Below are 12,799 nucleotides of genomic sequence, written 5' to 3'. Positions count from 1 at the left end.
CCATGGCCACAAGGGGAGCAGTCTCTCTAGATGGGGTTGAGGTTGCCCTAGCTATCTAGCAATGGTGGCTAAAGGGCTGGGGGACCGCTAGATGCAATGGAAGGGACAGAAAATTAGTACTTCCTGAGGAGGAGTGCTGAAGTCTCTGGCAAAGATCCTGGTGGCTTTTCTTAGACAGATTTCTTCAGTCTTGCCTCAGGATGTTTCTTTTACTTTTTTTCAGTCTGAGAAGCAGCCCTGACGCTGGGCCTGGGGGACTCAAGTGTGAGTGTCAGGCTGTGTTTGCCAAGAGCCTGGATGGAAGGTTTCTAGTCCTTATTGAGTGTGTTCTGAGTTCTTGGTATTGTGCTGAGTACTTGAGGCATCTTACTTGGTTTTCCCCTCACCTTAGCCACATCAGGTAGGAGGCTCCTGCTCTGGAGATGAGGCAGCTGAAGCTCAGAGGCTCAGGAATCTGCCATGTCCCCAGATTGGCTGGAGTTCTGGTGTGGGTAATGTGGGAGCCAGAGCCAGTCTCTCTTATGTATTGTTACCAGCAAACCAGGGTTGTGTGGAGGTAAGGCCCATGTAATCTCGGGGGCATGATGTCCACTTCAGGCTGCCCCTCTGGATGATAGGGACTGTGCTGGTGAGTGCCCTCAAGGACCTGGGCAGAGGTTGGCCTTTCTCAGGACCAAACACTCCTTGCTGCTGAGAGCATGTGGGTCAGAATAACCCCTTGTTTCTCTTAGTCAGAGTGCATCCCAGATCCCTTGATCCATTCTCCCTTACTTCAGTGGCAAGTCTCCCATCAGGAGAAGGGCTGAGTATTGACAAACATGCCAATAAGTGAATCCCCCCCACCCCCCGAAATAATCATGTATCCTTTCAGAAGGCATGTGGCGGGGCACTGGAAGACTGGTGGAGCAGGCCTGGTTGAGGAGACTGCTCAGGGGACAAGTCCACCTTGTCCCAGTCCTGGCCTGCCCCCTGAGCCCCAGCCCCGGCTTGGGCCTCCACGCCTCTTCAGCACTTCCATTCTGCACCGCACAATGGTGTGTGTCCCCGCAGCCCCTATTATCATCTGGAATCTAGATGTTTCCTGTTCGGCTCTGCTTATTTCCTGGAGGGACTGTGCCTTCCTGTGGCACCTGGAGCTCTTGACCCACTTGTGTCTGTGGAGTCTCCCTCTCTCCCCTCTCGCCCGCACCCTGTGGCTTGTCGGAGTGGCCGGACTCTTGTCTCATATACTCTTAGGTCAGCATTCTCTCACACTTGAGTAAGCCTGGCAGGGGGCACCTGCTAGACTTATTTACGAGGCCTCTTAACTTACAGTTAGCTGGATTCCATTCCACTCCCTTGTGTGACTCTCATTCCTGCCGAGGCATTTTGCCGTCACTGTGTACAAACTTAAAGACTACATTTTGTTCAGAGATCACAATTTGGCCAAAGGCCCAGGTGGGCCATGAGCTTGTAGCAGTGTATTGGGTGTCCTCGGGGCATGAAGAACAAAACCGAGGCCTGGTCTCTTGATGCAGGGCTTGATGGGCCCTGTGAGCTCAATGGGGACTTGGGTGAAAGCCCTTGGGAAATAGTCAGCTTTTGTGAGGGGGGTGGGCACCCCATCATTGAATAGGAAACTGATTCTTCATGTGTATCCTAAAAGTAATATACAAGTGGTTAGCATTAAGAAAAAGAATATGAGGCAATACATAAAAGTGTGTAGAAAAAACTAAGACCCACTTTTTTCACCCACATCTCATCACCTAGAGATGACCAGTCCAGTGTTTATGGCAGAATTCTTGGGTTTTATGTTTTGGTCTCTGTGAAACAGTTACGCTTTGTCTCCTGAATTAATAGTGGCCCTTCTCTCTGCAGAACATGGAGAGTTCCTGGCTCTGGACCTTGGAGGGACCAACTTCCGTGTGCTTTGGGTAAGAGTAACAGACAATGGACTCCAGAAGGTTGAGATGGAGAGCCAGATCTATGCCATCCCCGAGGACATCATGCGAGGCAGTGGCACCCAGGTATGATGGCCACTGGGGCTCTGGGCCCTACAGGAGCAGATGATGCTCCTTCTCTGTGGTCTTGGAGGAAGGAGATCTTGACTCCCCTCTTTGCCGGGTGATGCCCCTCAACGCCTGGAGGCTAGGTGGGGGCCTCCATCAGGAGAGGTGCATGTGGCCAGAGAGCATATGCACGAGACCCCAGGGTCTGGATGTGCTTTAGTGGGAGGGATTTTGACTTTCTCTCTCATCTGAGCTTTGCTTGCATGCACTGGTGATTGAGGAATCTGATGTCAGGAGGCTGGACCAGTACACCTGGATACCTATGATTAGTGGTGTCATTGAATAGCAAGTCAGGAGAAGACATAATTGTGGCTTGACACTGCCACCTGTCACAGTGATTGTTCTGACTCACCATTGTTAGCATAGCAAAACATGGAATGGAACCTGCTTCTTAACCTTTTTGGTTATTTGCTCTCCCTCTTTTTGACGTTCTGAAACAGAAGAGGTTTTACACACAGGGATAGGAGCCTGTTGAAAAAAATCCAGCTTTGGGGTGTCTCTTCTACCTGGCACTGCAGTGGGCTCTGTGTACTTCCACACTGGCCCCAAATCATGCTAAGTCATCCCCACATCTCTGTGACCCCAAGTCACGTTCTGTACTCGGCACATACGATAAAAAGAGTGGATGGAGAAGAAATGTGAAATCCAAGTAGAGTTGTCTCAGTGATAGCTAGAAGAGAACAAGCAAGGATGGACTTGCCATCATGATAGTGTCTGAACGTGTGTTGAGCACCTACTGTGTACCGGCTCACGGATCCTTGCTGGGAATCAAAGTCCTGGTCTACCCTTTCAGTTCTTCAGATCCAGCGGGGCCACCAAGACACACACATCGGCCCACCAGAAGTAACACACGTTTGTGTGGATTTCCTCCTTTCGTCCTCACACTAGCCCTAAGGCTGGGTGCTTCTATTCTGTCCACTTTTAGATGTGGAACTGGGCTTTGAAGGATTGAGTGACTTGGCCTTAGATTACAGAGGAGGGAGGGGCCAGAGGCAAGGCGCAAAGCCAGATCCAAACAACCAGAGCCTGTGTTTGTCCGGCCCTAGGAGGCTCCATCCGCTTTTCAGGCCCCGTGATGTGGTCTGTGGGAATGGTGCTTCCTGGAATTAGACAGTATGGTGGTCTAGGGTCCCTACTACCTGCCCCTGCTTCCAAAGTAGAAAGCACTCCCCAGAGGGGCTAGTGCTGACTCTTGGGGGCTCTCCCTCTCAACAGTTCCCCCAGGAGAGCCTTCCTACAGAGGGCGCTCATTGCCATGACAGCAGAAGTATCTGGTGGGTGGGTGGGTGATGGCCACAGGCTCAGCCATTGTTCTCTGTTCTTCATTATCCAAGGACAATGGTGACCCTTTCACCTGCTCTGCACAAGCTTCCTCAGGATGCTCTTTCTGCTCCTATTCTAGCTGCTCTCAGTTCATGGAGAGGAATCACCTAAAACATTCCTGGATACTTGCACAGCTATAGGGATCACTCTTGAGTGCTGGCTATTCCTACTGTGTTTATTATACCTAATATGTACTCAATAAAAGTGTGAATGGAGGAGGTGATATCTAAGTAAGGAGCACATCTTGCATGGTCACCTCTTGAGCCTTAGAGCTTAGAAGAGGTAGGAACTTCTCCCTTCTAATGCACTGTTCTTCCCGCCACAGCAGACCACCTCCTGGGAAGGGAATTTCGGACCATGAGCAGGACATGTAGGGGAGAGAGTTTTAGACCCTTTGTGTGTCCTTGGAGACGGCCCTGAGGAAAAACCTGCTTTCCTTGTTTTAATGCTGGGGCTGGGCTACAGTCTCTGGGACTGTAAGATCTGAGCTCCACTGAGGTTGTCACCTGGCTCCAAAATACAGAAACAAAATGTGTTAGTCCAACAAATCTATGAAAGCCATCTGAAAGAAATTATGACTCGATTGCAATACAAAGGCTTCCAGTAGATTAAAAAAATGCTATATAAAAATGAAACAAAGAAAACTAGAAAATACAGGTGCTCATTTCATCCCAAGGAAGGGAAAGAATGCTATCATCGTAAAAACTGCAGAAAACTGGGATGACCCAGAGGGATGGGATGGGGAGGGAGGTGGGAGGGGAGTTCAGGATGGGGAACATGTGTACACCTGTGGCAGATTCATGTCAATGTATGGCAAAACCACTACAATATTGTAAAGTAATTAGCCTCCAATTAAAATAAACAAATTTATATTAAAAAAAAAACTGCAGAAAACACTTGGTAAAAAGATTGGAAGGAGAGTCATAGTGGCTATTTTAGTGGTAGAATTATTGATGCTTTTTCCCCTATCTTTTCCTTTTTCTTTCTTTCTTTTTAAAATATTATCTATCAACCTTTAATTATAGGAAAACAAATAAAATTTAGTTAAAACCATGACCAAATCACCATACTCAAAACTTGCAAAGGTTTTTAAAGATCTGTGAACCCGGGTAGTATGAGTCCTGGACAAAGTCTGTCTCATGGCCCATGAACTTCCACTTGGGAATGGTGAATTACAAATGGTAATAGCAGCCAGTTTAGATTTTGTAGTGTTTCCTGTGAGAAGGGGAGTGAGCAGAGTCTCAGATCAGTAATGGAAAGGAAGCCTTTTTCCCTTCATAAAATAATGCCCTTTGAGCCTTTTTATGGTAGGAAAGTGTTAGCTCTTTCTCCCATATCTTATCCTTAGATCATCAGCTAACAGAAAAGGAGACAGTCTTCCTTTAAAGGAAGCAGATGGTCTCCTCCTCCCCTCTTTTAAAGAGCTGCAGGTTCTTCTAACCCAACACTGTCCCATAGAACTTTCAGAGTGGTAGAACTGTTCAGTATCTGCCCTGTACTGTGAGGCAGCCACTAGCTACTTGCAGTATTGAGGCCTTGCATATGACTAGTGTGATTGAGGAAGTGACTTTTTAAAAATTCTAATTAATTGAAATAGCTACAGATGGCTAGTGGCTACTGTATTGGGTAACACATTATCTAATGCCTCTTCACTGCCTCTCTCTCTTTTTTTTTTCCTGCCTACCCCTGTTGGTAGTGCAATTGGAAAGAGCAATGATCAGGTCTGGGAGAGGGGAAACCATTTCTCTTTCTTCAAACCCTCCCCCTATCTCTGATGATTGGCCTTATCTCTTTGCACAGCTTCTGTAACTTCCTTTTTTTGGATCACACTATTGTACTAAAGATAATTTTGATTAGAGTACCAGGAAGAAGGTTCTGGGAATTTGTTTAACCCTATTGTAAATTGTGTCACTGATCAACTTGCCAACAGAACAGAAGTTGCTGAATATCTATCCAGAAACCCTCTTTCCACATTAAAATCCTTGATCTCTGCTCAAAGGAGTTGGCATTTAGGCACTGGGGATCCTCTTAGTGAGAGAGCCCTGTCATTACCCAGCATGTACTCTTGAGAAAGTTTTGGCTTGGAAATTGAGTGTTTCAGCATTACCTGAGGTTAGTTTTACACATGACCAGACAGAGACAGGATCCACTGGGAAGTTCAGTTAGAGCCAGTCCCCTTCTAGAAGGGGCTGGCCTTGTCTTCCTAGATTCTTCCCACTGACTGAGCATACCCCAGACATCTGGGGGGCCAGTGCACCTCTTATCCTACCCTGTCACCCCAAGCCTCTCAGTCCCTTTGTAAATGCAAATACTTTTGGTGGTTTAGTGCAGTGGTTCTCAAACCACTGCTTCAGGATTACTTCGAAGGCTCTACCACCACCTTCTGATTCAGGAGGTTTAAGTTTGGACATGATGATGATGCTGTGGACTACACTTTGGGAGTCCCTGGACTAGTGGAATCTTCCTTACTTCCGCCCAGAAAAGAAAAGAAACATTATCTCCTTTCACCTCTCTTGGCTTTTAGATTTTGCCATCTGGTCAACCTGGCTCTTTGAATCTGCTCAGTCTTTTGGACCTTTGCTTACTTTTTGCACCAAAACATTCCTAGCCTCAGCCTCTGTGTCGAAGGGGTCACCAATTTCTCTGTGAGGATTTTGAATGGGGAAAAAGGAAGCCAAGGGGCTATGGGCTTTGGGACAAATTGAAAGTGGATGATTTCTTAGGCTTACAAGTTTTCTTGGGAGCTTCAGATCCTGCTCACAATAGTTATATTGTGAGTGAGGCTGCCCATCCGCAAACCCTGTTTCTTTTTCAGTGCTCTTTGTGAGCTCACTTAGGTTCTCATATTGAAGTTAGAAAACAAAGATAGCTTCTTGGAACTGCCCCCAGAAGACTGGTTTTTAGAATGGAGGAAAGATCTACAAGTTACTTTTGTTAAGTTCATTTATAGAATGCCAACAGAGAATCTCTCATCCCCTCCCCCAGTCACAAGAGACCAGATTGCTAAAATACTTGTTGGCAGTCAGATGGGTTGCCCTTTCTGGTAAGATAGTCAGCTGTGCCTCCTTGTCAAGGGAGATTCTGACAGAGCCACTAAAGGGTACTCTGTTCCTAGGGCTTGCGATGACTTTCTGATTAGCTTTGGCTGTGATTTTTCCCTGCCTAATGTGGTTATTTTGATAACCCCATTGTGGTTTTGATAAATGGTCTAAGTGGAAGACAGAATTTAATAATCACTAACTAGTGTTAAGTCCTTATATGTGTTGACTTATTTAATCCTTTTGGTAACTTGTGAGTAGGTCCAGTTATCACCCCTATTTTATAGATGAACAAACTAAAACTTCAGAAGGGATACATATCTTGCATGTACTCAGCCAGCCTAGTTCCTTTCTGAGCCCAAAGTCCATGCTCTTAATCTCTATGCCTTTCTGCCTCCCTGCTCATCTTCCTGTGTTGTGTGCCCTTAGCTGTTTGATCACATTGCTGAATGCCTGGCCAACTTCATGGATAAGCTACAAATCAAAGATAAGAAGCTCCCTTTGGGTTTTACCTTCTCGTTCCCCTGCCTCCAAACAAAACTAGACGAGGTAAGATGAATCCTTAAGACATTTTTGTTGCTTCATTCTTTGGACTGGGGGGACTGGAAAGAGCTCTGAGCCACTTGCTACTATGGTGATGGAGCTTGCTCTGATGGATTGCATGGACAATGTTTGAGTATTGGGAAATCTGTCCTTCTAGGAGAGTGTGTGTAGGTGTATGTGAGAGGGATGGTAAAGAGGTATTGGGTAAGTGGGGAGTCTTAATCACTGTCCCCTCAGATGACTAAAAGCAGGCCGACATACATTGCACATTATCCATATCCCTCTTAGGGAAACAGGAGTGAGAAATTAGTCAGGGACTCCTTTGTTCTAAAGTGTCATGATAAACATCCTTGAAAGTTTACAATGTTAGGATACAAGAATCTTATTTTGGCAGTTCTACAGCCTGCTTCTTGGGGACAGTAAATCATTCATTTAACCTCCTTACTTGGTCTCTAACATAGTTTCTCCTTCACAGGCTAATAAGGAAGACCTGTATAAATTCAGTCAGGACTTTAGTTTAGTTTAGCCCCATGGCAGAGGTCTCCTGATGATGAGGAGTACAGACTGAGTTTTGTGGGAAATCAATATTTCTTGGTCCTTTTCCAGAGTTTCCTGGTCTCGTGGACCAAGGGGTTCAAGTCCAGTGGTGTGGAAGGGAAAGATGTGGTTACTCTGATCCGGAAGGCCATCCAGAGGAGAGGGGTGAGTAGGGGCAGCAGAGGGAGATGCAGGGGCTTGGGGTCTGGAGGCCCTTTGCATTCTTTTGAGTCCACTCTGAAGTCTTGCCTTGTCGGGTCCTTAAATTGGCATGAGAATTTTCTGTGGGTCTTAAGGAGAGGTTTTCTTTTCTTCTTCTCTGTTATGTCACCCAAAAATCTTCGTTTTTTTCTCCCAATTTTATTAAGAGTTAGCTCCCAATAAAGTATAAGTTTAAGGTGTGCTGCATAATGACACGCCTATATATTGAGAGACAATTAGCACACCAGTGATCTTATATATGATCAGATGCCTTTGGGGTCTTTAGATTAGCATGATGGACAACTAATCATAGCCTTGGTGAAAGAAAAACCCTCATTTTCAAATGAGAAGTTTGGGATTTATGTTGGTATCAGGGTGGAATGGGGCAGAGAAAGGACATGATAAAGGTCTAGTCACAGAAGGGCAAGACCTACTGGGAGGGAGGGAGAGATAGAGAAAGAAAAGAAGAAAGAGAATGAGAAGAAGACAATGATAACAAGACACGCTCTTCTTATCGTAGTAACGGCTGTGAACTACACTGCAGGCCTGCTGTAAGGGAAGTCCTCTGTGATGAAGACCAGTGGGGTGGGCAGTGAGATGCTGTCGTTAGACTGGATCTGGACCCAACTTCCAGCTCTACGCCTGCTCTTGAGCTGTGTGTCTTATTACTCTTCGTCTTCACATCTGTAGTCTTTCTGTGACAGTGAAAGTTAGGGTTCTCCTTTTATCCCTGCAGGACTTTGATATTGATATTGTGGCTGTAGTGAATGATACCGTTGGGACCATGATGACCTGTGGCTATGATGACCAGAACTGTGAGATTGGTCTCATTGTGGGTACGTGAACACTGCGTGTGAGCATTGTGGGTGTGTGAACAGTGCTGGCCAATGGAGTGCGGGTGTGGGCTGCAAAGAGAGGAGGAGTCCATGGCCTGGATCTTCCTTTGTACTTCCTGTTAGAAGATAATGGTATGGTCACTTTTGAGGGCTGAGCCAGGACTTGAGGAGTTGTGGGTGGTAGTGGGTTGGACCATGTCGAGATGCCCCAGGAGCCTCCAGGGAGGAATCCCAGTCACACTGAGCGGTCTGAGGACAGAGTTTTAAGAGGGAGATGGGGGCTGGGGGCTGGGGGAGGACAGTGTGAGTGGGTGCTGAGCATTCTCTTGTTTTGTCCAGGCACAGGCAGCAATGCTTGCTACATGGAAGAGATGCGCCACATCGACACGGTGGAGGGCGACGAGGGCCGGATGTGTATCAATATGGAGTGGGGGGCCTTTGGGGATGACGGCGCGCTTGATGACATCCGTACGGAGTTTGATCAGGAGATCGACATGGGCTCTCTGAACCCCGGGAAGCAACTGTGAGTGGCCCCCCGTGTGCAGTGGGCTCAAGGGCTGGGCTCAGGAGCTGAGGTGGGGGCTGGCCAGGGCTAGGGGGTGGTTCTTATTTTTACTTTACAGCTTTATATATAGCCCCTAAAGTTACCAAGGCACCCACTGCTTATGGAAATGTGCTTGTTACATATATTGTGACTATCAGTTGCTGAGAGCTGTCTACAAAAGATAGAGCAAGTGGACAAACCAGAGTATGGCTAATAATTTGACCCTCAAGAGTGGTCATTTTAGAAGATCGTATTCTAAGTGTGCTGCCCTGCTCTTTCACTCTGCCTTCAGGCTGTATGTTGTCCATAGAAACAATTTGTGCACCACATAAGAAAAGCCACGATGAGATAGCAAAGATAAGGGATCTGAAAGCTCATTTCATAGCTCCCACCTCTGTCACTGCCCAGGGCATGAGGCTGAGAGTTGGCTCCTAATTGCTGCCTATTATGAACTAGGCTGAGTTGCAAGAGTCCCAGGGCCTCTTGCTATAGCTGTAGGCAGGCTCAAGGCCTGTAGAAAAGTTGGTTAAGGAGCCCCTTTGGCCTCCTTCTCTGGACCTGTGGTCCAACCTCGGTCCTTGAGTGGACTGGAGGAGGGGCTCTAACTTTTTTTTTGGTCCCTGGATGTTATATTCTCCAATCTGGTCAGACTTAGTTTTTGGTTACTTCTGGCTCTTATAAAACGTTATTTCAATCTCACAAACATTTGCCTGATGTCCTTATTAAAGATCTTGAAACAGGGATTGCCGCAAGCTCTAAAGGCAATTACAAAACATTTTGAGCAATCAAGTCCTCTCTGGCCTTTTTTTTTGAGCCTTGCGGGATCTTAGTTCCCTGGCCAGGGACTGAACCAGGGCCCTCAGCCCAGAAAGCTCAGAGTCCCAACAACTGTACCGCCAGGGAATTCCTAGGCCCTCTATGGTCTTATTGGTGCTGTGACTATTGTAGGAAATCTAGTACTTATCCCTGCTAGAAAGAAATAAAATCCAACCTTATAAACCAGCTTTATAAGAGAGTCTTTTGCTCTATGGGGGGGTGTCCTTGCTTCCTCAAAGCACAGCTTATTTAAGTCACAAGCTTCTCTCACATGTTGAAAAGAGAGTCCATTCATAGAATACTGGCTGTGTCTACCACGGCTGGTGAGAAATTCATGGACTGAAAAAACTGCTCAACAAACAAACAAAAACAAAAAAGGCTGGGAGGACATATTGCCAATGGATCAACTATCCCTGAAGTTATTGCTGGGCTTGAATACGAACTTTTTTCTCACTCGTTATATTTCTAAATAAATGTGTTCCAAACACCAACTGAAACAAAGTGTTTTTAAAACCTGAGATAAAAACTTTTACCACTCACACTTCAGAGCCCCACTGGCGCCCTCCCTTATCTCTCACAGAACCAGCTGTTTTGGAGAAGGTACGGAAGTAGACATGTGAGTTCCTTACTGCCGAACCTGGGCTGCCTCTTAGGCAGCGTGCCTGTGCGGCACTTAAACATTTTAAACATACCTCCTGCTCAAGCAGCTTTGCCAGCTCTCCACTTAGCTCTAGTTCTGCCATACCTGTGTTTGGGTCTTGGGCAAGTCACTTCCTGAGGGCCCGGCTTCTTCTCTTGTAGTGTGCACCAGGTGACTTTGGAATTTCTTCACACCCTGCTCTGGGCCTTCTCTGAAGGCCCTGTGTGGGACCTAGATCCTTTCTAAGATACCAGGAAAGGGCCTTTTTTTTTTTTGGCTAAAAAGAATTGCAAGGGCGGTTTCGCCTGTCCTATATCTAAGCCAGGAAGACTTTATAAGAAAACACTGTCACCTAGTGTTGAAAAATAAATTACCCAACTTCCCTCTCGGCTATCTTGTCGCCTTCCTGCTCAGAAACTGCCAACATGTCTCACTTCCAGATTCCCCAAACCGTGCGACACTTAGAGCTCCTTCTCATCTGTCCCTATTCTTGCCCAATCCCCCTTCCATCCCACGTTGTTCTGTTTTCTCAGGAAGCCACAGATGGCCTGCAAGGGGAAGGAAGTTTGAGGTGACGAGTTGCTAGCCCTGTGCTCCCAAGTTTAATTAGAGTGACCTGTGTTTTTTTTTTTTTTTTTTCCTGCTTGAGATAAATACTGAGGTTTTGCATAAGAATTCATTTTAAAAGAGCATTTCCTTGCTAGAGAAAAAGTTTATTAAAAATTGCTACCCTACCACATAACCCACTACACCTCAAATTCAAGCTTTGGGGGAGTGTCCCACACTCCCTGGGTGTTTGGTTTGGCTGCTAAAGGACCCTCCTTCTCCATAGTTCGAGGCCCACCTGCCTGCAGAGGCAGCCTAAGCTCCCAGTGCCTCCAACCCCGTTTGTGCCCAGCTGTCACTTCTCTACACATCTCACTCCTGGTCAGCGCCGCACACGTTTGCCTTTGTTCTGCATAGGCACCATGCGTGCCTGCTGCTTCTACAAGGACGGGTCAGGTTTACTGGCAGCAGAGACTTATGTTTTTTTGCTGTATCTCTCTCTGCAGATTTGAAAAGATGATCAGTGGAATGTACATGGGGGAACTGGTGAGGCTTATCCTGGTGAAGATGGCCAAGGAGGAGCTGCTTTTTGGGGGGAAGCTCAGCCCTGAACTTCTTGCCACAGGCCATTTTGAGACCAAAGATGTTTCAGATATTGAAGGGTAAGCTTCGGGTCCTTCTCTGTTTGCTGGGACCTCAGAAGGGTGGACAGATGGCTGGGGAATGAGGAAGAAGCTCAGGCTGTTGACCCTTCAGATGTGGACAGCAGGAAGGTCTCCCCCAGCGTGAGGCCTTGGCCTCACGTGGCAGGCCTATGGCTTGATGTCACTTGCCACATATTTTCCACTTGTGTCTGTTTTGAATGTGCTGACTACCAGAGTGACTCATGGTGCTGGGGAGAGCTGGCCCCCATGCAAGGACTTTCACTTTTGTACTCGAGTTCCTGCCTGGCACAGGGATCTCAGCTTTATGCTAGAGGTTCCCTGTGGACCCTTCAATGATTTATTTTCATCTACTTCTCTTTCCTGAAGCCCTGGCATTTCATTCCTTTTGTTGTTTAGTTGCTAAGTGGTGTCTGGCCCTTTGCGATTCCATGGACTGCAGCACGCAGACTCCCCTGTCCTTTACTGTCTCCTGGAGTTTGCTCAAACTCATGTCCAGTGTTCAGTGATGCCATCCAACCATCTCATCGCTGATGCCCCCTTCCTCTCCTGCCTTCAGTCTTTCTCAGAATCAGGGGCTTTTCCAATGAATTGACTCTTCACATCAGGTGGCCAAGGTATTGGAGCTTCAGCTTCAGCATCAGTCCTTCCCAATGAATATTCAGGACTGATTTCCTTTAGGATTGACTGGTTTGATCTCCTTGCAATCCAAGGAACTCTCAAGAGTCTTCTCCAGCACCACAATTTGAAAGCATCAGTTCTTTAGCACTCAGCCTTCTTAACTCTCACATCTGTACATGACTACTGGAAAAACCATAGGTTTGATTATATGGACCTTTGTCTGCAAAGTGATATTTCTGCTTTTAATATGCTGTCTGGGTTTGTCATAGCTTTTCTACCAAGGAGCAAGTGTCTTTAATTTCATGGCTGCAGTCACCATCTGCAGTGATTTTGGAGCCCGAGAAAATAAAATCTGCCATTGTTTTCATTTCTTTGCCCATCTATTTGCCATGAAATGATGGGACCGGATGTTATGATCTTTGTTTTTTGAACGTTGAGTTTTAA

General features: G+C 46.6%; 1 protein-coding gene across 1 annotated transcript in view; it reads left to right on the top strand.

Moving 5' to 3' along the window:
- The window catches only part of HK2 (hexokinase 2), a 69,107-nt gene that overhangs the window by 39,081 nt on the left and 17,227 nt on the right, over positions 1-12,799 (top strand). Inside the window, exons 3-8 of the mRNA XM_015473383.2 lie at positions 1,858-2,006; positions 6,839-6,958; positions 7,559-7,654; positions 8,427-8,526; positions 8,866-9,049; positions 11,579-11,734. Coding sequence (XP_015328869.1) covers positions 1,858-2,006; positions 6,839-6,958; positions 7,559-7,654; positions 8,427-8,526; positions 8,866-9,049; positions 11,579-11,734 — 805 coding nt within the window. The remainder of the gene's footprint in view (positions 1-1,857; positions 2,007-6,838; positions 6,959-7,558; positions 7,655-8,426; positions 8,527-8,865; positions 9,050-11,578; positions 11,735-12,799) is intronic.

This window comes from Bos taurus, chromosome 11, assembly GCF_002263795.3.
Source record: "Bos taurus isolate L1 Dominette 01449 registration number 42190680 breed Hereford chromosome 11, ARS-UCD2.0, whole genome shotgun sequence".
Classification (NCBI taxonomy): Eukaryota; Metazoa; Chordata; class Mammalia; order Artiodactyla; family Bovidae; genus Bos; species Bos taurus.
Note: the sequence above shows the minus strand (reverse complement) of the source record. Positions and strands in the feature narration are given on the sequence as shown.